Consider the following 24716-nt stretch of genomic DNA (forward strand, 5'->3'; position numbering starts at 1 on the left):
ATCATTCCGCGCAGATTCTGTGCAGAATCCGACCAATTTAGCCAATGATGTTCTAAGAATGATCTTTGTGAACGCACCCATTGGCTAAATTGGTCAGATTACGCACATAATATGCGCAGAATGATCTCCGTGAACTCACCCTCTGTCAAACATTGCAAACTGCCTGAACTCCTCAGAAAATAATGATATCAGGTCACGCAGCTACGGGCTTCAGAGGCTGCACAGCAGCGCAGCTTTGCGAGGGATACTGCGCTGGAGCAGTCACGGCTTCAAAACAACAGGAGCACTAAGCGTGCAAGAGGGGTGCAGAGAACGACATGATGCTATTAGGGAACATGTAGTGCCACCTAGGATGGGATGTGAATAACACAGAAAAGGAGCTTGTACAAATTACAACTACGTATTGTGAATGACGTTCTATGCTTTTGAATTAAAGTTTAAAACGGGACTAGTAAAACTGTTGCATACTGTAACTGTAACTTAAACTTAACTAAACGGATTCATCTTAAACAGTCTTGAGGTTCCTCAAATAACTCTTCGCATAATTTATTTTCCATTCTAATGATGGAACTGTATTGGATCAGAGAACACTATATATATACATTAATTTCCAAAACAACTGCCAGATGTAAGCAGGGTACATTGCTATAGTTACGTTTATTATATATATATAAGCTTTGCAGCCGGCGAAAAAGGTCTTCAAAACATTGGAAGAGCGCCACTAGCCAGTGCAAGAGGGGCGTAGAGAACCACATGCAGGATTAGTGATCGTGGTAGCGCCACCTAGAGTGGGGGTGTGAATAACACAGAAAAATAGCTTGTATAAATGACAACTATTGTATTGTGAATGACAAATACCAGTACATATTTTCTGCTTTTGCATTTCATTTTCAAACGGCACTAGTACAAGTATGGAGGATATTCCATGCCAAAAAAATAAATAAATAAATGAATAAGTAAATAAATACATGCCCATGTATTTATTTCAACATTTATTTATTCATTCATTTATTTATTCATTTATTTATTTATTTCAACATGTATTTATTTATTCCTGTATGTATTTATTTATTTATAAGTTTGGCATGGACTATTCTCCATATAAAACTGATGTACATAACTTTAATTGCTTAAACAAATTAATAATAAAATGTGGTCTTGGGGTTACTGAAATAAGTCTTTGCATAATTTATTTACCAGTCTAGTTATGATGGAGCTGTATGGGAACAGTGAAAAAAAAAAAAAAAACACTTAGTCTTCTGCAATCAGAAAATCAATCAAGTCGGTCTCCCTGTTTGCTCAGTCGACTGTGATGGGAAACCTCCCAAAGCTGTCCTAGCTCTGGCTACGCAGACCGTGACGTCAGGCGCAGACTTTTTAGGAGTAACGTGAACGCAGCCACGTGTGTGTGGTGCAGTCGTCAATCGTCATCTGTAAGCGACTGGTAGTATTTTAAAGATGGCTGAACCACAGTAAGTGTGATATAAAGTTACGTTTTAATCAAACTCCATCCTCAGCATAATGTTTAATATTTGGAGAGTTAACAATAAACCGTGGTATTAGTGCGACAGAGTGATATTTTCATATTTATATTTATTAAAGGAAACACTTTTTTCACAGCGAACGGGCTTGGTAGCTTTTATGTCTCCCATGCTGTAACAGTTAACATGGGGAGATCTGCAGCCGTCTCCCTGCGTACTGTACAGACAGCTTTAGTAATAGAAACACTTACATTTGTGGTGACATTGATGTGTATTCACGGTTGTAGATGGTGTTTTGCATGTAGTACCGTATAGATAAGAAATGTGTAATAATGTAAATCAACAGGATTTTAAAATGTACATACAAACCGAAGGAGTTGCTTAATTTACTAGTTTGTCTAGTGGTGCGTTTGGTAGTAAGAAGCTCATATGTGGTGCTAGTAAGTATTATTGACTAGCATTGAGGCTATAGTTGTGTTTATGTTTTCTAACATTACGCTCTGTAGTGACTGCAGTGAGAGGTCTAAATTAACAAAGCAGAATGTGTGATAGTTCAGTACACATGAGAAACAATTAGGCCTACAACATTGGACAAATGCATTCTTGAGTGGTCATTCATGCCTCTGTTTTGGAAGACACAGATCGTTACTGTGTATATCGACGCCAGTTTAAACATGACCTGTAGGTTATAGGTGGTCTTCTGTCAAAGCCATGTAATGTAATGGGCTTGGATAACGCGTTTCTTTTTTTTCTCAGTGTTTCACAAAAAGTGTATTTAATTACATACTCTTCCCCTCCCCAGAGTAAAGAAGAAGATCAATTTGGTCCCAGAGAACCTCCTCAAGAAGAGGAAAGCCTACCAGGCCATTAAGGCCAATCAGGCCAAGCAGGCACTACAAGAAAAGAAAAAGGTAATTGCCTAACATGTTAACACCTGGGCTCTCTGTACCAATAATGTTCATTAACGAGTAATGGTCCTGGCATTCATTCAAAAATTTCTTGAAATGTATTTGACAAACATGTTTGTGTTTTAGTAGTAAAACTTTATAACATGCCATGAAATTCTTCAATAGGTAAAATAAATGTCAAGTATTTCACTACACATATGGATCAGTGACTTTGCAGTGCTGCTGTGGGGGAAAACTACAACAAAACATATTTACCAATTTGAAGGATGCTGGTGTTTTTCCTGCATTTTGCATTCTACTGTTTTGCATTCTAGCCTGCTTGGCCCCCCAAAAAAGGGTTTGAGGAAAATACATGCATGTGGATCATTAAACACAATCTAAATATACCAAGCATCAAAAAAAACTTAACACATTTATTTTTGAAAAAAATAAGGTATATAAATGATGGACATTGACAAAATGTTTTTGGTTTCTTTTTTAATCACTGGATCCTTCATCCTTGACCATGACACGCTTGAGTGACTATGAAGCATATGCACTTAATCACCTAATTAGTGAGACAGTTGATTGGACACTGGATATGGAGTGACTTCAGCTGTTGAATTGCAAGCTTGAATTACAGCAATAAAGGAAATCACAGAAAAAAAAAACAATATATCGGTCAAGAGAGCAGTGCCTTCTTGCAATCGGCATGTTGGAGGCTGGACTTGGAGACCAAGAGTCACAACACCTGCCCAAATCGACAGATCATTTTGCAGCATCTTCATGATGTCAAGTTGTTAATCGGCAAATAAAAAGTCACTGCACCTGCTCTAAAACAGAGTTTGTCATTTTTCGATCACTGTGAATTTTATCCAAATATAAGGGATATGTTTCTTTTGATGCTCAGTATACAAATGTATCCACATTTGCAGTGTTTATTACATGAATTTATGTTTTCTAATATTTAAGTTGACTGAAGATGGCCCTTTATGTTACAATGTACAACTATGGCCAAAAGATTTGCATCACATATAATTTTAGGATTGAGACATAATAAAATAAAACTGTTTCAACATAATTTAGATCTTATTTAACACCATGAAACTACAAAATGATATTGCAAAAGTCTATCGGAAGCCTTAATAGTAGTACAGTATTTCATGTTGGCTTTTAAAATGTCACATTTTTCAATATTTGTCATTTTTTTCCTAAAGTATATGGAAAGCTACAAGGCGGTATGTAATTCAATATGTTAACCTAACAATATTCAGCAGGTTTCATTCGACTTTATGAAGCAAAATTAGTTCATTCTATAGGGTGATGCAAAATATTTGGCCTTAGCTGACCCTGTCCTGCACTTTCTTCAAACATTGTGTCTGTTTCTTATCTTTAGCTTCAACGAGGAAAACCACTCCAGTTTAAGCGCTTGGAGAACTTCCTTTGGGAGAGCCGGCGGAAACACAGAGATGAAACTCGACTGAACCGAGCAGCACACAGACCAAACCAGGAGATACTGCCCATCAAACCAAAGCTGGTATTTGCCATCAGAATACGACAGTAAGCGCTAACAAATAATGTGCTATTTATTTTGAAATGACGGAAAGCTTAAACCCATGACAAGGCCACTAGGTCTCTCACTGTTCTTTGGTTAAAAGGAAAAAAGACAATACATCTGGAAAGCTGGTCATCCAATTGTGATGGAACTTGGGTATTCATTAGCACTGCTTATTCATGAAACCTGGTTTGTGATGAATACATGGCTTAGGAACCGTCACCTGCGTGTTTCATGAACTTTGCATGCCGTTACATTAAGAAATTCTTGGACAGCGTATGTCTATTTGTGTAATTCATGGTTCCCCACTAGATGTATTATTTCTAGATTGTTAATGGGTAGGTATAGTCGCAGACAGAAGTATCGACACCCTACACTTTATTACAAGGTAATTCAAGAAAACGTTAAATACAAGCATTTATTATTTATTTATTATTTATTTCTTAGCAGACGTCCTTATCCAGGGCGACTTACAATTGTTACAAGATATCACATTATTTATATATCACATTCTTTTTTTACATACAATTACCCATTTATACAGTTGGGTTTTTTACTGGAGCAATCTAGGTAAAGTACCTTGCTCAAGAGTACAACAGCAGTGTACCCCATCAGGGATTGAACCCACGACCCTCCAGTCAAGAGTCCAGAGCCCTAACCACTACTCCACACTGCTGCCCCATTTAGTGAACATTAGCCATTAATTAATGAGACCAAAATACAAATTTCTTTTAGTTTAACATTGTGTCTAACTAACCTGATTGATTTTTTTTTTGAGGTTGCAACATCGACAATGGGTAATTGCAGAGCATATGACACGGTTTATTCAGGTTTCCAGAAAGCTTTTGATTAAGTCCTGCATAAAAGATTAATTCTGAAACAGAACACAGTAGGGATTCAAGGAAATGCATGCACATGGATTAGGGCGTGGTTGACATGAAGAAAACAAAGTACTGATTAGAGGAGATACCTCAAAATGGAGCGAGGTAACCAGTGGTGTACCAGAGGGATCAGTATTAGGTCCTCTGCTGTTTCTAATCTACATTAGTGACTTCTGGTATAGTAAGCAAACTTGTTAAATTTGCAGACAACACAAATATAGGAGGAGTGGCAAAGGTCATTCAAAATGCTCTAGACAGGATTCAGAACAAATGGCAAATGACATTTTAATAGAGAAGTGTAAGGCACTGCATGCAGGCAATAAAAATGTGCATTATAAATACTGGTATGGGAGATGCTGAAATTGAAAGAGAAATCTATGAAAAAGATCTAAGAGTTTATGTTTACCCAAATGTCTTCATCCTAAACAATGTGGGAAAGTTATAAAAAAGGCCAACAAAATGCCCAGATGATATGTAGTGAAAACTTGAATTTAAATCAAGGGAAGTAATGTTAAAACTTTACAATGCATTAGTAAGACCTCATCTAAAATATTATGTTCAGTTCTGGTCACCTCGCTACAAAAAGGATATAGGATATGCTCTAGAAAGAGTGCAAAGAAGAGCAACCAGAATTATTCCTGGTTTAAGATATGTCGTATGCAGACAGGCTAAAAGAATTGAATCAGTTCAGTCTCGAACAAAGACGACTACGCGGTGATCTGATTCAAGCATTCAAAATTCTGAAAGGTATAGACAGTGTCGACCCAGGGGACTTCTTCGACCTGAAAAAAGAAACAAGGACCAGGGGTCACAAATGGAGATTTGATAAATGGGCATTCAGACTAGAAAGTAGGAGGCACGTTTTTACACAGAGGATTGTGGGAGTCTGGAACCAACTCCCCAGTAATGTTGTTGAAGCTGATACCCTGGGATCCTTCAAGAAGCTGCTTGATGAGATTCTGGGATCAATAAGCTACTAACAACCAAATGATCAAGATGGGCCAAATGGCCTCCTGTCTTTTGTAATCTTTCTTATGTTCTTATGTAAAGCAGGGGTAAAAATACTTTGTCACCAACGAATATTTTTAACTGAAGTATTTGTTTTTTGATAAAGATTTGTTAAGTTTACTAGAAATTGTGTATTTTGTTTATTAAAAAGCTTAGTCTAGTAAAAGCTTGTCCTTAATCTGTTACCTGGAATTATTGTGCAAGTGTAGTGTGCCAATACTTTTGTCTGCAACTGTAAATAAAGCCTTTCTGCCAAATTTGCATTTGTTCCAATCAGTAATTTAGCATGTTGTCAGTGTTTTATTTATATACGTTTTTGGGGTTTAGCTCTTCCATATAAGACTGTTCCTTGTGTGGTTAGATCCAGTGTGTTGTGGATTCAAATCTCAGAGGCTCTGTATATTTTGGATTAAAATGGAAGATGGTGCCAGGATCCTGGAATAGAATTCCAAATAGGCTGCTGAGACCCTCTTCATGTGATCAAGTGGTGATTGTTCACCCCTGTGAAACCAGTAGTATTTGATCTATTGATAACAATATTTTATTTTTATATATATATATATATATATATATATATATATATTAATTACACAGCTCTGGAAAAAATTAAGAGACCACTGCAAAATTATCAGTTTCTCTGGTTGTACTATTTATAGGTATGTGTTTGGGTAAAATTAACATTTTTGTTTTATTCTATAAACTACTGACAACATTTCTCCCAAATTCCAAATAAAAATATTGTCATTTAGAGCATTTATTTGCAGAAAATGACACCTGGTCAAAATAACAAAAAAGATGCAGTGTTGTCAGACCTCGAATAATGCAAAGAAAACAAGTTCATATTCATTTTTAAACAACACAATACTAATGTTTTAACTTAGGAAGAGTTCAGAAATCAATATTTGGGGGAATAACCCTGATTTTCAAGCACAGCTTTCATGTGTCTTGGCACATGATTTCTGAACTCTTCCTAAGTTAAAACATTAGTTATGTGTTGTTTAAAAATGAATATGAACTTATTTTCTTTGCATTATTCGAGGTCTGACAACACTGCATCTTTTTTGTTATTTATAATATAATATAATATGTATATATAATATATATATATATATATATATATAATATTATATATTTATATAATATATATATAATATATACACACACACACTTCAGTTTGTGATATTGTTACTAATGTTGTTGAATGTTTGTATAGGATCAAAGGGATCAGCCCCAAGGTGCGCAAGGTCATCCAGATGCTGAGACTGAGAAAGATCTTCAGCGGCTGCTTCGTCAAACTGAACAAGACATCCCTTCGCATGCTGCAGGCTGTTGAGCCCTATGTGGCCTGGGGGTGAGTGTGAGGGATCGGGGGGGGGGGTTGGTGAGGGGGCAGACACGAAAAATTACCTGACCGCATACTAAATCGCCCAAAATGTTTATAAACAAACAAAACATTTACTGTAGTGAAATATCTGTGTGACAAACTTCAGGCATAACAAACCAATCAAAATGTATTTCACTAAAGCCGCTAACCAATAGACCTGAGTTTTTGGACGCAGTGCAACATTTCAGTATCTATGGTTGCAGTGTTACTCAAGATTACCGTAGACCACGGCATCAAAGCGCAGTTCTTTACCAGAGGGGTTTCTGCAAGACTCGGAACGCTTACTGATCAAAAAGAAATACGGTAGAAGCCGTTTTTATAGAAAATGTTGATGGAATGAATGCCAGAGAAATATCTGCTGAATTACGAACTTCCTCACACTGATATGAAGATTCTGAAGTAGATGAACGTTTGGTTTTCAGTAGATGTTAGTTATGTGAAATAAGCCTTGGTTAAATAGACTCGTGTATAAGGATAGTACATTGTCCAATTGTTTAGTGTAGGATAATGTGTTACGCTTACGATATTGCATCAGACTTTGCTGTTAGTGTTACCCTTTATTTTATTTTTGTTTATTTTACATTATTGGTTCCTTTTTCATTTTGCCATTTATGAATTTGGTCCAATGTAGTATATTACTCGTATAGCTATTAATTAGTTATTATAATGTAGTAGTAATTTTTTATATCAAACGTGTTTTTAAAATATTTTATGAACAAAGGGCACTAAGTATTTTTTTGAAATAAGTTGTTGATCTGATTTTTGTTTTTGTTTTTGCTCAGACATTATTCATATTCTAACATGTATGTACATAAGTATACAGACGATATTTGTTATGAATAGGACTTCTTTTTTTGGTGTTTATTAATTGTACTTTTTTGTGCTTATTTTGAGCTATTTTCGAGTTTTCAAATCTTTATTTTCGGGGCTTAAGTTTGATATACTGTATGAAATTAGTGTTTTTGGTTACTTTCCAAAATGCTTGAAGGTTTTTTTTTCTGTCAAAATATGTATAGTAACTCAACAGTACTTGCACACTTAAGTTGTACCTTCTTTCCTATGGTCACAGCCACATTCTTCTGGGGTTTTGTGTGTAGGCATTTTTTTACATTTCACCACAATTCTTTTTTAAATCCTCTGTACTGTAACTAGTACAGCTTTAAATCCTGCTAACAAGCCTCCATTCCTGAGTGTAATCTCGTAGAAATGTAGGAATGTGCTGTCGCTCAGTAGTTGGGGTGGGTTAAAAGTATTCAGAATGAATCAATGATAGTCAAGTTAGGAAGATGGGACATTGCCCGCAGCACTGGGAAATGTATTTATTATTGTTTTTGTAGTAGGTTTTATTTTTTAATTGGAAAAGGGTAAAGTCAAAGTGAATTGATTAACCATTTCCATATTTTTCCGGCTATAAACCAATTTCATTTTTTTTGTATCGGGGCGGGTGGTGTTTTTATCGTGTTATCGTTTAAAAATATTTTTAAAGCAATTAAAAGTGCATGTTTTTTCTACTTTTGTTTTGCTTTCTAGATTTTACTTAATATCAGAGTGTAACCCTTGGTATATCCAGGTTCTACAGACAAAAAGGTATCACACTCTATGCTTTAAATGGATATATACATGAACTCTCAGAAGTAGGGTTACTGATTTTCCACGATCACGGACGGAATCACAAAATTAGGCATTGGGAACGGAATTGGCATTTTGGGAATATATGTATATAACACGCAGTCTTTTACCTCTGTTATTCTCCTATAGAGAATAATGGATTGCTTTGAAAACTACACTACCCAGAAGCCCAGCGATGACACTTGTATAAAACGTTTGTGTGTTTATTTGGATCATTGGATAACGAGAAAACAGGTGGTTTTGTGGGCATTACGCTGATGGACTGTCTGTCTCTGCTGCGGCGCTGCCTGTGTTCTGTGTGAGTTGAGTTGTTTAAAAAAGCAACTAGCTGTTTTGTGAGTTCTGTTCTGTGGAATAATTTTGGAGTTGTATATACAGAAAAGTGAAAAGTACCTAAACGATTGTCAACCCCACCGGGGGGGTAAAAAACTTAATTGATTTTATGTATTCATTTATTTAGTTATCGCAAATCCGTTACTCCGTCACCCGCTCAACACAAGGAAACCACACGGTGGTTGAGGTGAAACCTTTAGTTTTATAACTTTTATTATTTCTAATTTGTTGTTAACTCCTTAATAAGACTACGTACTCCAGAGTGATTTTTAGTTTCTTTACTCCTGTTGCTATATCATGGTAACTACTGTAGTAAGAAAATTGTGAAAATTGTAGATTCAACAATAAGTGGACAAATAAATACTTATTTATTTTACCAACTGTACCGAATGCAAAGCCAGTGTGTTTATTGTGCAATGAATGTGTGTCAGTAATTAAGGAATACAATATGAAAAGGCATTTTGAAACCAAACAAGGAGCTTTTGGAAATACGTATCCAGAGGGCACAGTAGTTAGAAGCTCAAAAGTAGAAGCGCTGATCTCTTTGTATATTATACTATTAATATGCCACATACATTTTAAAATGTTTGTAATGATAATCTCTTAAATTCTCACACTGTTCTATTATTAAAGTACTATTCAAAATGTGCAAGTCTTGTTCAATATATGAACATTAAGTTATGTAATATTTATTATTGCTTAAATGTGCAGAGTAAAATACTCTGGCCTGCCTACTCCAAACCTTTTTTTCTAAACTGGCCCCCTTAAATTAAAAAAAAAAAAAAAAAAAAAAAAACACTAGTTGAAGAGCCCTGCTCTAACTAAGGCAACTCTATCTGTCCAGGGTATATGAGAAACACATGCAAGCAGATATCAGCAAGAACAGCATAAACCAGTCTGCATTTTTTGCAGATTAAACTACAGATGGGGGAGAGAGAAGTGTCCTGAACATTGTATTTAATTTGTAATTTGTTTTAAATTGTATATTTTTGTAATAATGCCCCTCGTTTTGACTAGTCTGTATATTGTAATGCCAGCAAAATAAAACACCTTTTATTTGTTGACTGACCTACAGTACATTGTTACTTGTGTACTGCTTTAAGAAATATTTTTCCTGAAAACTGCATTATCTCGGACTTGAATACAACAAAAAAAAATGATTTCAATAGATTAATGTAAAAATGTTATTTATGTTCAAATTACGTTAATTCTTAATAAATTGGTAAAAACGGAATTGGTCATTTTGAAAAACGGAATTTGCCAATCCCAAGAATGGAAAATCAGGAGCCCTAAATAAGCTAAAACCCTGCCAATCACTTCTTAAAAAGGTAAAAACGCACACCTCTCAAACTATTTTGTATAAAATCAAGACCGTACATGATATTAAAACAATCTTCAGATTCTAGTTCCTGTGCTGTGTGGCTACCACTGGTAACTACATATTTTAAATAAGAGATCAATAAATCACACTTAAGAGGACATTTCTAAAGAAGAATTCATTTAAGTGGATTTTTTTAAACTTTTGTGTCACATTGGAACTGGGTCAGTGTGTATATACTTGATCCTATAATTAAATCATTATTTAGTAATCTGCAGAGTAACAGCTTTTTAGAAATTTATCATACTGTATACTTTAAGTAGATATTTGGTCTGATACATGCTCTAAAGTTAAGTCATCTCAGTCGGCCCTCAAAATATTAGAATTCTCACAGTCCGCAAAGGGTTAAGGAAGTGAAACCGAGCAACCAGTAGAGTAAAAAAACAGTTTTCAACTAGTCTGGGAAATAGGATAAAGGAAAGTACACTAACCTAGGAGTACAATATTGTATGGTTTTAGTTAAAAGAAGAGGCTAAAATCTTGTAACACTAAGGCTACGTACACACACACTGCAGTTGTCTCGACAACCATATTTACAAACGGCACTCGCTGCGGTTGTTTACTGTACACACACACACCTTTCATTACTGAAGTGAGTACACCTCCTGTTTAAACACACTACAGAACTTGGGCCATTATTACATGCTGATCATGAGGTTTTGTGTAGCGACATGGAGGATGTGTTTTTTTATGCTTTTGGAAGAAAGTACTGTACTTAATCGATCGAGAGCTCAAGCACAGCTGTGCTCTTTTCTGCAAAACAAGCGGAGGCATTTGGGCGATTCTGACCAGAAGGCTGGTGGGAATAACTTGAGTGGTTTCCAAATGATTGGAATAAAAATGTACGCTGGGGGGATTCCCCCCTATGCTGCAGCCAATGGAGGGGGATTCCAAAATTTTAGGGGGGAATGGCAAAAGAAAAGGCGCTCTTGCATAACAATGTATATATATATAATATATATAATATAATATTTTTTACTGCATCATCATTCACACTGGTGTTGCTTTAATAAAACAAATCATTTACTCAAAACGAGCATATTTTACATTTTTACATTAAACACAAAAAGAAAGAAATGTTTGTTTTAAAACAGTGCTGTACGCTTTACAACCAATAATAATGCTGAATAAGGGTTGCAGTTTCCCCGATTCCCTGATTTCCCTTTTTAATTAATTTGAATTCCCCTTTGAACAATGTGAGTTTTGAGAGTATTTTGTTCAATGTCTTGTTTAGAACGGCAAAGAAAAACAATCAGTATTTTAAATTACTCTTGTCAAGAATTGTGTGCGGAAATCATGGAATTTTGTAAATAAGTCTGGAAATGTGTTTTTTCAAAAGATGTATGAACTCTTTCAAAATGAACATTTCAAATATGCACTGTACTTAGTATATGTATCTTTTTGTCGCCCCACAGTTATCCAAATCTGAAGTCTGTTCGAGAGCTGATCCTGAAGAGAGGACAGGCAAAAATTGACAAGAGGAGAGTCCCTCTGACTGATAACACACTCATTGAGCAGCACATGGGTAAGGAGAGAACGGATTAATAGGGATGTGCATTTTAGTACATTTTTATGAACGTTTAAATGCTATGCAGTGTCAGCAATGGTATATCTTTAAAAAGCACACATTTTGTTACATACATTGCCATTTTACCCCCATTTCCCAGTTACTTTGAAAAAAATGTAGAGGGTATGAAAGCTGCACAATTGCAGACCTACTAACCTCTACGCAGTTTGCGTATCCGCTACGCATTTTGAGTTGGTAATACGCAGGTACGCTTTTATCAGAGATGATACGCAATAATACGTAATCCATATTTCGCTCATCGTCTATGATGTTGCCTGTAGTTGGAGAAAGTGTTGCATCTAACGTCAGGGCAAGCAAGATAGATTAACCAATCAGGTTTTGAGTTTAGTTACGTGATAGAATAACCAATCGGCTTTTGAGTTTAGTTGACGATCCAACCAAACAGTTATCGTGGGTTGACTGACAAATTCCTACCACCCAGTTTCTTTGTATAGTCACAGACATTCTACTGTAGCCTATCGGGCTTTGTTGAGCTGACTCGCTTGTGTTTCAACTGCCAGTTTCGGACACACTGGAGAGAGTGTGAAGTACTGTGACTTTGTGAGGAAATGATTTATTTCAAACTGGCTACGGTACCTTTGTTTTTTAATTAATGCATTAGTTATGCATTCATTTTTGTCTGGGGGGAAAAAACCCACTTGCGTTTAAAAAAAAAAAAAAAAAAAAAAAAAAAAATGTGCTCGGTTTATATAACTGCATGGCATGAAAAGAAAAAAAGAAAATACAGCTGAATGAGGATTTTACGAGAATGGCAAACATTTATTAATAATATAGTACAATATTTAAGTTTTAATATTCTGTTTTTGGCTCTGTCCCGTTTTTTTACAAACGCCTGTTACCATACAGGGATGTCAGTAAAATTCGATTTTATAAAAATGAGCACTGCATTAACATTGTTAATGTGGTTAAGGTACGTAAAGCTTCTGTTTACTTTGCAAGTAGCGTACAATTACATTGTAGATAAATGCAGTTTCATTGTGCTTTAAACAAGCCATAAACGGCTGGTTTGTGATTTTTTTATTGTTCAGTAAGATCATTAATGTAACATTATGGATTTTGTTAATGGTAAAATATTTTTTTTATGTAAGGACTGGGAATAATCAACCCGCATAAATGTAATCCTGTTTAACTGTATAGCTAAATATTTATGAAAAAAAAGGCCACACAACCAATAATAATAACGTAATATCAGAACTACCAATATATGCTTACTGATATTAACTTTTTATGAAGCGCTCACTACAAACGAATGGGTCCAGTCTTTTTCTTTTTTTTATTCTCTTTTAATCGCTGAAATCCATTTTACCCTCCTGTCTGGATCAGCAGGAATCCTGTAGAAGGAAACTTTATATTTCTGTCCAGAACAAAAGAATCGGGCATTACTGTAATGTTACCGCGCTAGGCATTTTGGTCGTCTTCCACAGTAATGTTGACTGTGAAAGAGTGTTCAGCTTGGTGACCAATAACAAAACCCAACACAGAGCCATCCTGAGCACAGACATGCTAAGTGTGTCTTACACAAACCTTTAGTGAGACCTTGCTCAGGAAAGCCAAGTCAGCCACTTATGAAGCTAAACATTGAAGATCTGAAAGTGCAGTTTGACCTGTTGGATTCCTTTCTGTTCCAAACAACTCACTTTGTGGATAGCTATTACATTTGGTGCTGACTCAGTGACTATTTACACGTTTTTTTCCCTTTTTTGAAAGTGCTTTGTTTCTCTGTTTTAGAAGCTTATACATTTCAATTTGTTATGTTTTGACAGTAAGTAAAATACAAACATACTACAAAAATGGCTATTTTCTGTACTTGAAATAATTTTCAGTTGGTATAAATTAAAAAGGTTTCATCTATACTAAGGTAAACACAATTAAATTTAAACTGAAACAATCATAGCTAATCATTTTTTTTTACTGGAAAATTCATACTCAAAACTCATCAGTGTAGCATTTAGCTGTTTTTATACCCTAAAACAATTCTGGGGGGAAGCCCCCCGGACCCCCTGAGATGTCCGCGTGAAAGAGTGTTATTCAAAAAAGAAAAAGAAAAAAAAAAGTCAAGTTTGGCAGGTCTGCAAACCTTTAGTGACACCTTGCTAAGGAAAGCCAAGTCAGCCACCTATAAAGCTAAACATTTCAAGATCTGGAAGTGCAGTTTGACCTGTTGGATTCCTTTCTGTTCCAAACAACTCACTTTGTGGATAGCTATTACATTTGGTGCTGACTCAGTGACTATTTACAAGTTTTTTTTCCCTTTTTTAAAAGTGCTTTGTTTCTCTGTTTTTAGAAGCTTATACATTTCAATGTGTTATGTTTTGACAGTAAGTAAAATACAAACATACTACAAAAATGGCTATTTTCTGTACTTGAAATAATTTTCAGTTGGTATAAATTAAAAAGGTTTCATCTATACTAAGGTGAACACAATTAAATTTAAACTGAAACAATCATAGCTAATCATTAATTTTTTGTACTGAAAAATTCATACTCAAAACTCACCAGAGTGTAGCATTTAGCTGCTTTATACCCTAAAACAATTCTGTGGGAAATCCCCCGGACCCCCCCCCTCCCCCCGAGATGTCTGCGTGAAAGAGTGCTACTCAAAAAAAAAAAAAAAAAAAAGGCAAAATCAGTTTGTGGAGCCTGCGCAGACCATTTAAACAAATACTTAGAGAAAATGTTTTTACCTGTGTTATTTGTGTTTCTCTCTCTCCGCCCCCCCCCCAAAAAAAGATTTTGAAGTGTACTATTTAGAAGAAAAAATACATGAAAACTAGGAAACCAAACAATACAACATTACTTGATTTTATTTTCAAATGAAAGGAATACAAATGTTCATATATAAAAAAAATGCCAAAAATAAATAAATAAAAAATAAATAAATAAATATTAATAAATGAAAGATTTTTTGTTTTCAATAAATAACGTGAACAACAAATATGAACATATAAATAGTCAAGAGGCAATGCAGGTGTTGCCAAAGCACTACTGTAGGTCATCCCTATATTTGTCACCTATCGTGTGCCACACTTTGAAACAGTTACAAGTGGACTTCTGTTTTGGTCATTTTTGTAGCACAGGTAATGGTTTCTTCTCAGTTCAGCAAGCTCAGGAATATGGTCCGCATGGAAGGACAAAGATGGTGGTGTTGGTCTGTCCAGGTTGAGACGAGGGGCATACAGTGGCACATCAGCCTCTTTCAATGCCCCCCAGCTGACATGCCAGTTCCTCTGAATTCCAGCTGTGCATATCTGGAAATTCTCATAACATTTTTATTTGGTGGGTTTTTGGCTTGCCACTGTTGAAATAAAATGTAGCTGTTCATTAATGCAGTATCGATAAAATGAAAGAGCAAAGTGTAACACCACTTCAAGGACTTTATACGCACGTTGTCAACACCCCCATGTTCTGTTTATAATCGCGTGTTGCCGGTGGTTGCTTAACATCTTTGACAGCCCATTTCCTATTCTTGACATGTCTCTGAATTGTGACAGCATCTCTTGCCTTGTGCAATGTGGAAAGGATTGTGATAGTGCGGGTATCCTTACACTGCGTGGCCAGGATGTTTCCTCCTTCAGTACGATGCCACCTCATATCTCCATGTGTTGCCTTCTTGTCCCATGTTTGTTGTCCTTCAAGAATCTTGGAAACTCTCCTGTTGGGACAAGTCCTCCAAACCAAAAATCCACATTCTCTCAGTTCAGCTAGAAGAGATGTGGATGTGTAGTAATTGTCAAACCAAAGATAGTAACCTTGGTTCACCAGTGATTGTAACATATGTACGTCCCTCTTTACTTCCAGTGTACATATTAAAGTCATAAGTGTAGCCCATGTTGGAGCAGGCCATCACCCATAGCTTGAAGCCCCAATGTGTTGGTTTGTCCCGGATTTACTGCCTTTTCCCAGATCTTCCCATGGACTTCACCATCTGCTCGTCAATAGACAGGTTCCTCTTTGGTTGGTGAAGTGCTTGGCATGTGGTCTTCATGTGATCCAGCAGGTAACTCAACTTATGCAATCTGTCACTGCACTCCTCTTCATCTGGATGCACTATATGAAGCATTGCAAAGAATGCCTAGAAGCACTTTCTGTACATGCAAGCATGTGCCAAGAGCACGTTTATAGAGGTTCTGTGCTCCACTATTTGGAGACACGTGGCAATGGAGTTACACCCATATATATCCGTGTGTGTGTGTGTGTGTCTTCCACTGCCACATCGACCCATGCTTCATGTGCATCACCATAACGATGTGATGCCATGCATATGCATTGGTGTACTCGCAGATCTTTGAGTACTGCACTGGTGATTAAAAGCATGACGAAATATCTTTCGTTTGCCATTGATCCACATGGCAGAACTGACGGGATGAAGAGGTCTAAATGGTATCTGCTCAGGCACAGAAAGCGTCATCATGTGAAAAACTAGCAAGGAATGTAAATAACAAAGTATTAATACTATGTGACCCACCTAATCCTACAAATACATAACCTATTACCAATAAAGGGCATAACATTGCTATCATTTAACATACAGTATAAGCATAAACTCTGTTACTGTAGCTGCAGGAAATTTCCACTGAAACTGTCCATTTTTTCAAATGACCAGGACCAGAAAGTTGTATTAGAGAAAAAAAAAATGTCCCTACTAAGATGTCACGATAAAACTTTTGTAAATAGCTTGGTGAATTGTTGGTTACGACTACAACACACATTCAATCTACCAAATAAAACAAAAAGACAGCATTGTGCTATAAATCCTAATGCGAAGAAAAAAAAATAAACTGCTTCGATGCCAGGGGAAAAAATGCAAGAAATACTATGTATTGTTGACCACAATATCCAAAATACTGGATCAAAAGTTTTAGCAAGTATGTGAACTTGTTATGCAAGTATATAGTAGTATGAAAAAAATGTATAGCTGCATGTAAATAAAAACCCCATGTCGGCTGCAGGAACTCCACTGACTATAACCAGAAATGTTTGGGATATTATTATTTGAGAAAAACAATTTAAAAAATAAATAAATAAATAAATAGTTTCCCTACTAATATGTACAATACTGCATGAAAAAGTCTGTTGCAAAGGACGAGAATATATATATACATACACACACACACACACACAGTGCCGTGAAAGTATTTGCCCCTTGTCTGATTTTCTGCATTTCTGCATATTTTGGACACTGAATGTTATCAGATCTTCAACCAAAACCTAATATTAGATAAAGGGACCCTGAGTGAACAAATAACACAAACATTTGATACATATTCCATTTATTTATTAAAGAAAGTTTGCGACACCCAATGCCGCCGTGTGAAAAAGTAATCGAGCCCTTAGACTCTAACTGGTTACGCCACCTTTAGCAGCAATAACTGCAACCAAACGCTTCCTGTGGTTATTGATTAGTCTCTCACAGCGCCATGGAGGAATTTTGGCCCACTCCTCCATGCAGAACTGCTTCAACTCAGTGACATTTGTGGGTTTGAGAATGAACTGCTCGTTTCAGGTCCTGCCACAACATCTCAATGGGGTTTAGGTCTGGACTTTGATTAGGCCATTCCAAAACTTTACATTTCTTGTTCTTCAACCATTCTGATGTAGACTTGCTTGTGTGTTTCGGATCATTGTCTTGCTGCATGACCCAGCTGCACTTCAGCTTCAGCTCATGAACAAATGGCCTGACATTCTTCTGTATAATTCTCTGATACAGAGCAGAATTCTTGGTTCCTTCAATGATGGCAAGGTGTCCAGGTCCTGATGCAGCAAAGCATCCCCAAACCATGACACTACCACCACCATGCTTGACCGTTGGCATGAGGTTCTTGCTGTGGAATGCAGTGTTTGGTTTTCGCCAGACATAACGGGGCCCATGTCGGCCAAAAAGTTCCACTTTTGACTCATCTGTCCATAGAACATTGTTCCAGAACTCTTGAGGATCATCCAGGTGCTTTTTGGCAAACTTGAGACAAGCATTCATGTTCTTCTTAGTGAGCAATGGTTTCCGCCTTGCTTCTCTGCCATGAATCCAATTTTTCCCCAGTGTCTTTCTGATGGTGGAGTCATGAACACTAACCTTAGCCGAGGCAAGAGAGGCCTGCAGATCCCTGGATGTTGTTCTAGGGTTCTTTGTGACTTCCTGGACGATTTTACGCCTTGCTCTTGGAGAGATTTTGGCAGGACGGCCACTCCTGGGAAGATTCACTGCTGTCCCAAACTTTCTCCATTTGGACAATATGGCTCTGACTGTGGTTCGGTGGAGCCCCAGAGCCTTAGAAATGGCTTTGTAACCCTTTCCAGACTGATAGGCATCAACAACTTTTTTCTGGAGGTCTTCAGGAATTTCATTTGTTCGTGGCATGATGTGCTTCTAAAACTTGTGTGCTGATAACTTCACTCTGATGGTAAGGGCCAAAGTTAGTCAGATTTATATTGGGCAGGGCTGGCCCAAGTCAGGCCTGGTTGTTAACCAAAGTACTCAAACAGCTGACCCCAATTATCCCTTTAATTGGGTTGAGTTAACTAGGGGGGGCAATAACTTTTTCATACCTGAAGATTGCATGTTTGATTACCCTGCACGCCAAACAAATGAGAGAAGCACCAAACTTTGGTGTCATTTTTTCTCTGACTCCCTCTGTATACTACTACAACACATAAAAAAAATCTGACCAAATACAATGTGAAAAATGTGCAAAAATGCAGAAAATCAGACGGGGCAAATACTTTTTCACGGCACTGTGTGTGTGTGTGTGTATATATATATATATATGTATATATATAATATATATACCCTCGCTATAACAAACCTGTTGGGGTGCAAGCCTTTTGTTCGTTATATTGTCTCCCCAGCACATCAGCACACACAACAGCTGCGATGCTGGCTCCGGGGATCAACCACAGTGCGGTCTCCCCAGCGCATCAGCATCACAACCGTCTGCATTGAGCTAAGTAGGGTACATCACTGGGATCTTCAAGTGGGCAATTTCCATCCTCGGTGTTTTGTCGACTAGCCCACGACACCTCAAGAGGGCTCAGCGGTGATTCTGGCGTTCCAGCATCACCTCCCTCTGTCCCCCACTCGACTCAGCCCAGCTTACTTACCCGTATGTCAGCGTTTCTTTCTTTGCTATTGTGCTTGAGATCCCCAACCAGAATCTTTCCGTCTCAACCACAGCCAGTTGCTGCTCCTCTCTGCTGCTTCAGATAAGTTCTTCACTGTGCGACGCAACTCTTGGCCACTGAATCTGACGTCTCTGAGAAACCGGGTTGTAGAGTGTGCCACAAATTCTCGACAACCCACCTCCACTGGGTAAACCCAGACTCTCCATCCTCGCTGTTCTGCTTCAGTGGCTAGTTGAGCATACCGCAGTTTCTTCCTCTCGTACACCTCATCTACAGCATCCTCCCATGGCACTATTAAGTCTACCAGGTGAACAAGGCATGCTGATCCAGACCACAAGACAATATCTGGTCGATGGTTAGTGGTGGCAATCTCAGGTGGAAAAATAAGCCGTTGACCAACATCTGGCAGCATTTTCCAGTCTCTAACAGCATCCAGTTGTCCTGGGCGAGGCTTGGTTTTAACACCTTTTCTTGGTGGTTGCTGTTGGGGTGCAAGACTTTTTTGTTCGTTATATCGAGGGGTTTGTTATAGCGAAAGGACAACCAAAATGAATGATAAACTGTTGGATCAAGTTAATGAGATGAGATTGTGAATAAAAGTAGAATTACATGTACCTGTTCGTCTCATATATGCAGTATTCTGCCTTTGCTTTATCCTATTTGTTAAAGAATTAAAACACAGTACAAAAAGCAAAATCCCGAATTGAAGATCAATTATTTGTTTATTTAGCAGACGCCTTTATCCAAGGCGACTTACAGAGACTAGGGGGTGTGAACTATGCATCAGCTGCAGAGTCAGTTACTACTACTACGTCTCGCCCGAAAGACGGAGCACAAGGAGGTTTAGTGACTTGCTCAGGGTCACACAATGAGTCAGTGGTTGAGGTGGGATTTGAACCGGGGACCTTCTGGTTACAAGCCCTTTTCTTTAACCACTGGACCACACAGCCAATCTGACATGAATTGTTTCAAAATGCACCAAATCTTAATCCAAAATGCAACAATCCCAAACTGATCTTTTATTCCAAATCAACCCGACATTAAAAGTTATTTTAATCAGTTTTGCTTTGCGGCATGGTTGCTGAACAAGCCAAAAAACAAAGTGCTTTTTGACAACTTTTATCTAGGACAGAGAGATGCCTGCGTCACACTTTTCTTTTTTTTTCCCAAACGATCAATATAGGTTCCAGTTATAGCGAGGGTGTACTGTGTGTGTGTGCACATACATTGGTTCTTTTTTTTTTTTTACTGTTACAAAACCTACCTTGATGCGCTGCACATCAAAGAACTCCAAGTAGAAGGCGTGTCTTCGTCGGACGATTCCTCTGTAGTTTTAGTTATTATTATTATTATTATTATTATTTATTTCTTAGCAGACGCCCTTAGCCAGGGCGACTTACAATTGTTACAAGATATCACATTATACATTATTTCACATTATACAGATATCACATTATTTTACATACAATTCCCCATTTATACAGTTGGGTTTTTACTGGAGCAATCTAGGTAAAGTACCTTGCTCAAGGGTACAACAGCAGTGTCCCCCACTGGGGATTGAACCCACAACCCTCCGGTCAAGAGTCCAGAGCCCTAACCACTACTCCACACATCAAGAACATTTTCTGCTGGATCCATATCCCCAGCATGTTCAAGAAACAATCCTTCAGCATCTTCATAACTTTCAATCTTCTTTCTTTGGGCAACTCGCTCCTCAGTTGTCTGTCTCCACACTCCACATGTTCAGATTACTTCAGCTACTTTCTGCACTTTCAGGTTACATTTCATTGGTGTATACTCACTGAAAAGCCTCCTTGTGTTGTGATAGGTAGTCTGTGGTTCATGAATAATAATAAAAAAAGCTGTCAATCATCTGTGTTTCTGCATCGATTGAAATCATAGCGTGCCATAAGCAAAAGGTTAAACCATATCTACATACACACACACACACACACTCTTTATATTACATTCTGATGTATACTGACAGCCCTGGCTAGTATTTTCTAAGCAAAAAAAACCCTAAATAAGCAAATACCATTTTAACACCGCAAAGACTTAACTACACAGTTTAAAATAAATAAATAAACACGTACACAACTATATATTTAAATGTCCTCTTCAATCAAACAATGGTTGTAATTAAAGTTGTCAGTGGAGATAGAACTACAGTGCTCCCCCTTTATAACTCTGTAGTTGGGAGCCATAGTTAAGACACCGTGCTATTTTTGTTATGCCTTTATAACAAGACTACTAGTGTTAGTATAATGGCCTTGTAACCTGTTACGTAGTATAAAGGGCTGCCTTATAAAGCGGGATCGCTGTATATAAATATTCAAATGGAGTAATGTTTTTAGAAGTTTGTTTCTTAAAGGTTCATTTTATAAAACATTTAAAAACAGGAACCTCTTCCATTTTGTTTTTTTTTTGTTTCGTTTTTTTATATATGAACTTTGCCCAAAATGATGTGGTTATTAAAATATATATACTTTTTTTTTTTTTAAATAAATAAGATGAACATGATCAAGCTCTTGAGCATTACAATTTCAGAGTACTTGAATCCAACAGCACTGTCCTCTATTGTACATAAACATCCCAAACATGAAGTCCTATTTTCAAATGCCAATCTAACACACAATAAAGTAATATATTAAGTAATTAATATGTTTGCCGCCTTGTGTAGTTCATTGTATATGGTCAAGTATTCCTAAATAATTTAACGTATTCACACAAGCTTTAAATTAAATTGTTAAAAAGAGATGCCTGTACTACCTGTTTTGAAGTGTGTCTCGGAGGTCCTTTACTTTAGGGCAGTAGTTCCAACATACAAACAAAAATTGTACCAAACATTAAATGGCCGTTCGGTCCAAAATCAAACAGTTTCAAGTGAAAAAAGCCTTCTGCCTATGGGAAGATTGGGGAGTGGGGTTCACGAGTCGTCTGTGGTAATCGCAGCTTTTCAAAGCCAAGTCTGGAAATGCAGTGGCCACTTGTCTTAAAAACAAACAGATTACATTTGGATTTTATTGTATATCAATGTGAATTGTACAATCCAAAGAATTATGTTTTGTGAGATTTATATAATATTACGATATTAGTATGATTAATACGACAGGTTTCATATGTATTGACTTTAGAGTTCTGCAAACATAAAACCCTAAACCCCTTCCATTTTTATAATATCCACCATTAAGGCTGCCACGCACCAGACGCGATGCGATTCTTTTATTTGGCGAGATACTTTCGCAGCGACATGACCATACATACCAGAGGTGATGTGACAGGTCTGAAAACTCCTAGATTTATACAACTGTTAAAAATTGCTATTGACAATACCTGTGATCAAGTCTGGTACATATTCGTCAACATGATGTTGAAATTATGAATCTTCTCTGACGGTATTTCAACACATGTCAATATATCCATACATCCTATATATTTTGCGTTGCTCCGTGTCGCTCCCGCATCACCTGTCTCATCGCCTGTGGTGTGAAAGATACTAATCAAAAGTATAGGTTCTGTTAATTTTGTCGCATCCCATCTGGTGGGGTGCAGCCTTTACTTTGGCACCAACACAGTCCGATACACAACAGACTACTCCATATAATAAATTACTAAAACTAATACATCAAAAAAAGTATGCATTTGGTGAAAATTGTCACCTGACTGGTTATATGTCTAGCATATTAAATGTCTGACCACTTCTTTTAGAGTTTAAACATAAAAAAAAAAAAAAATTAATTTAGTTTTTCATACTGTGAATTTTATTGTATGGGATTTTATTTAGGTTGTGTAGTTTTATAAGATCACCAAGTCTTTTGGGGCCAAGAATGATAATACAGTTAGATGACGCTCACCTCATTACAAATTCTACTTTGTACTATATTAGTAAGGAGCCAAGGACCCTGCTAACTGGCCAGTGTTTAGATCAAGCACCATTAGGTCAAATGTTAAATGAAAAAAGAAAGTCCTAGTTACCCAAATGGTTTAGTTGGTGCTACAACTTCTTTCAAAGGATATTTTTCATAGTACAAACCCTGATTTGTTGTGCAGTTTGAACTACAGTTGTATTCTGGATGATTTACAGACAGTAACCACTGGGTGATCCAGGTTCTTTACAATCTCATCATTAGTTTTTACATATTTGCTGTACCTCCCCTTCCTCTATTATGGAATATGTTAATATCCCAGATTTCTCTCTTGCAGGGAAGCATGGAATAATCTGCTTAGAGGATCTAATCCACGAGATCCACTCTGTGGGGAAACGCTTTCCTGTAGCCAACAACTTCCTGTGGCCCTTCCCCCTGTCAGTGGCTCGGCACGCAGCACGAGACAAGGCAGGGTTCCTGCGGGATATTGGAGAGCCAGGGCCCAGGGGCGAAGACATTAACAGGATCATCAGGCAGCTCAACTGAGGAGGGAAGGCAGATGATCTGAATAATCACTTCAAAATCTCACTAGCTTGGATAACAGCTTCCCTGAGGGGCAAGATTACATGCGCCATCTTGGATTTTGAGAAATGGACAATGACTCTTAGATGTAATCTATAGCTGAAAAAAATGCCTAGTGTTTGGCCCATTTAACACATTTCCAAATCATTTGAATGTGTACTTTGAATGATTTTTGTCATGCACAGTGTTTGATATTGAACAGTATTGCTCTTTCTACTGTATGAAAATAAATGTCAAATTTATAATACAAAAATTACTAGGTCAGAAGGGTATGTTTTTTGAACAAGTATATTATGGCAAGTGCTTACGCAGTGAAACTTTGATTTATTCCCTTATTCAAGACTTTCCACATTACAGACCACATCTTTTCAGTGTAGGAAAGATTGAGTGGATATAATTAGTTTTAAGGTAAGTGGTACTTGCAAGGTAGTAGGGGGCACTGATCTCATTATGCGCATAGCGCCAAGGATATTAAATACACCACAGCAGTAGCACAATCTGAGAGCTAAATGTAGTGAATGGCAGTTATTTTTACTGAAGTCAAGTAAGCTGCAGTACATTTAATTCCCTGAAATATTGATTTATTTATCAGCAGTACACTTCCTAATTAGTCGCAAGTATTTCTATGCATTCGGTTTTCACCTTTCCGGTCAGTTTGAGAAATAAACAGCTGACCCTGCTTTAGTGCAAAACTCACGCTACATTACTGTTTTTCGTTAGTGTAACATCATTATCATGCTTGCTTTTTTGGCTGAAGAGGTGTTATCAGCTCATAATCTAACTAGGGAATCTGCTGCGCAATTAAATCATTGAACTCCTCTAAAAATGTTGCGGGTACTAAAGAAGATGGAACAGACAAAAATATATGTGAGACTCAACGTTATTTAGGCACTCTATGATTTGACTGGCAAAAGATTTTATTGAGTACACAATCTTTTTTCAGCTTGGTACAGTAACCTTTTCACTTCCTTTTTTGGTTTAACCCTTTGCGGCCCATTTATTCAGCGCCTGTCAGGCACGTCGGGTCT

At 37.1% G+C, this 24716-nt stretch overlaps 1 protein-coding gene across 1 annotated transcript; it reads left to right on the forward strand.

The window, feature by feature from the left end:
* Positions 1–1365: 1365 nt before the first annotated feature.
* On the forward strand, positions 1366–23941 carry rpl7l1 (ribosomal protein L7-like 1). The gene is made up of 6 exons (XM_034003760.3): positions 1366–1472; positions 2284–2392; positions 3765–3928; positions 7026–7163; positions 11952–12061; positions 23444–23941. The coding sequence occupies exons 1-6, from the start codon at positions 1459–1461 to the stop codon at positions 23650–23652; spliced, it is 744 nt and encodes a 247-aa protein (XP_033859651.1). The 5' UTR covers positions 1366–1458; the 3' UTR covers positions 23653–23941.
* The last annotated feature ends 775 nt before the right edge of the window (positions 23942–24716 follow it).

The sequence above is a fragment of the Acipenser ruthenus genome, chromosome 5 (assembly GCF_902713425.1).
Source record: "Acipenser ruthenus chromosome 5, fAciRut3.2 maternal haplotype, whole genome shotgun sequence".
Lineage (NCBI taxonomy): Eukaryota > Metazoa > Chordata > Actinopteri > Acipenseriformes > Acipenseridae > Acipenser > Acipenser ruthenus.

Excerpts from the sequence above, each read along its gene's own strand:
- rpl7l1 (XM_034003760.3), top strand. Across the intron at positions 7,164-11,951 it reads GAGCCCTATGTGGCCTGGGG|TTATCCAAATCTGAAGTCTG; the intron begins GTGAGTGTGAGG and ends GTCGCCCCACAG. Across the intron at positions 12,062-23,443 it reads ACTCATTGAGCAGCACATGG|GGAAGCATGGAATAATCTGC; the intron begins GTAAGGAGAGAA and ends TCTCTCTTGCAG.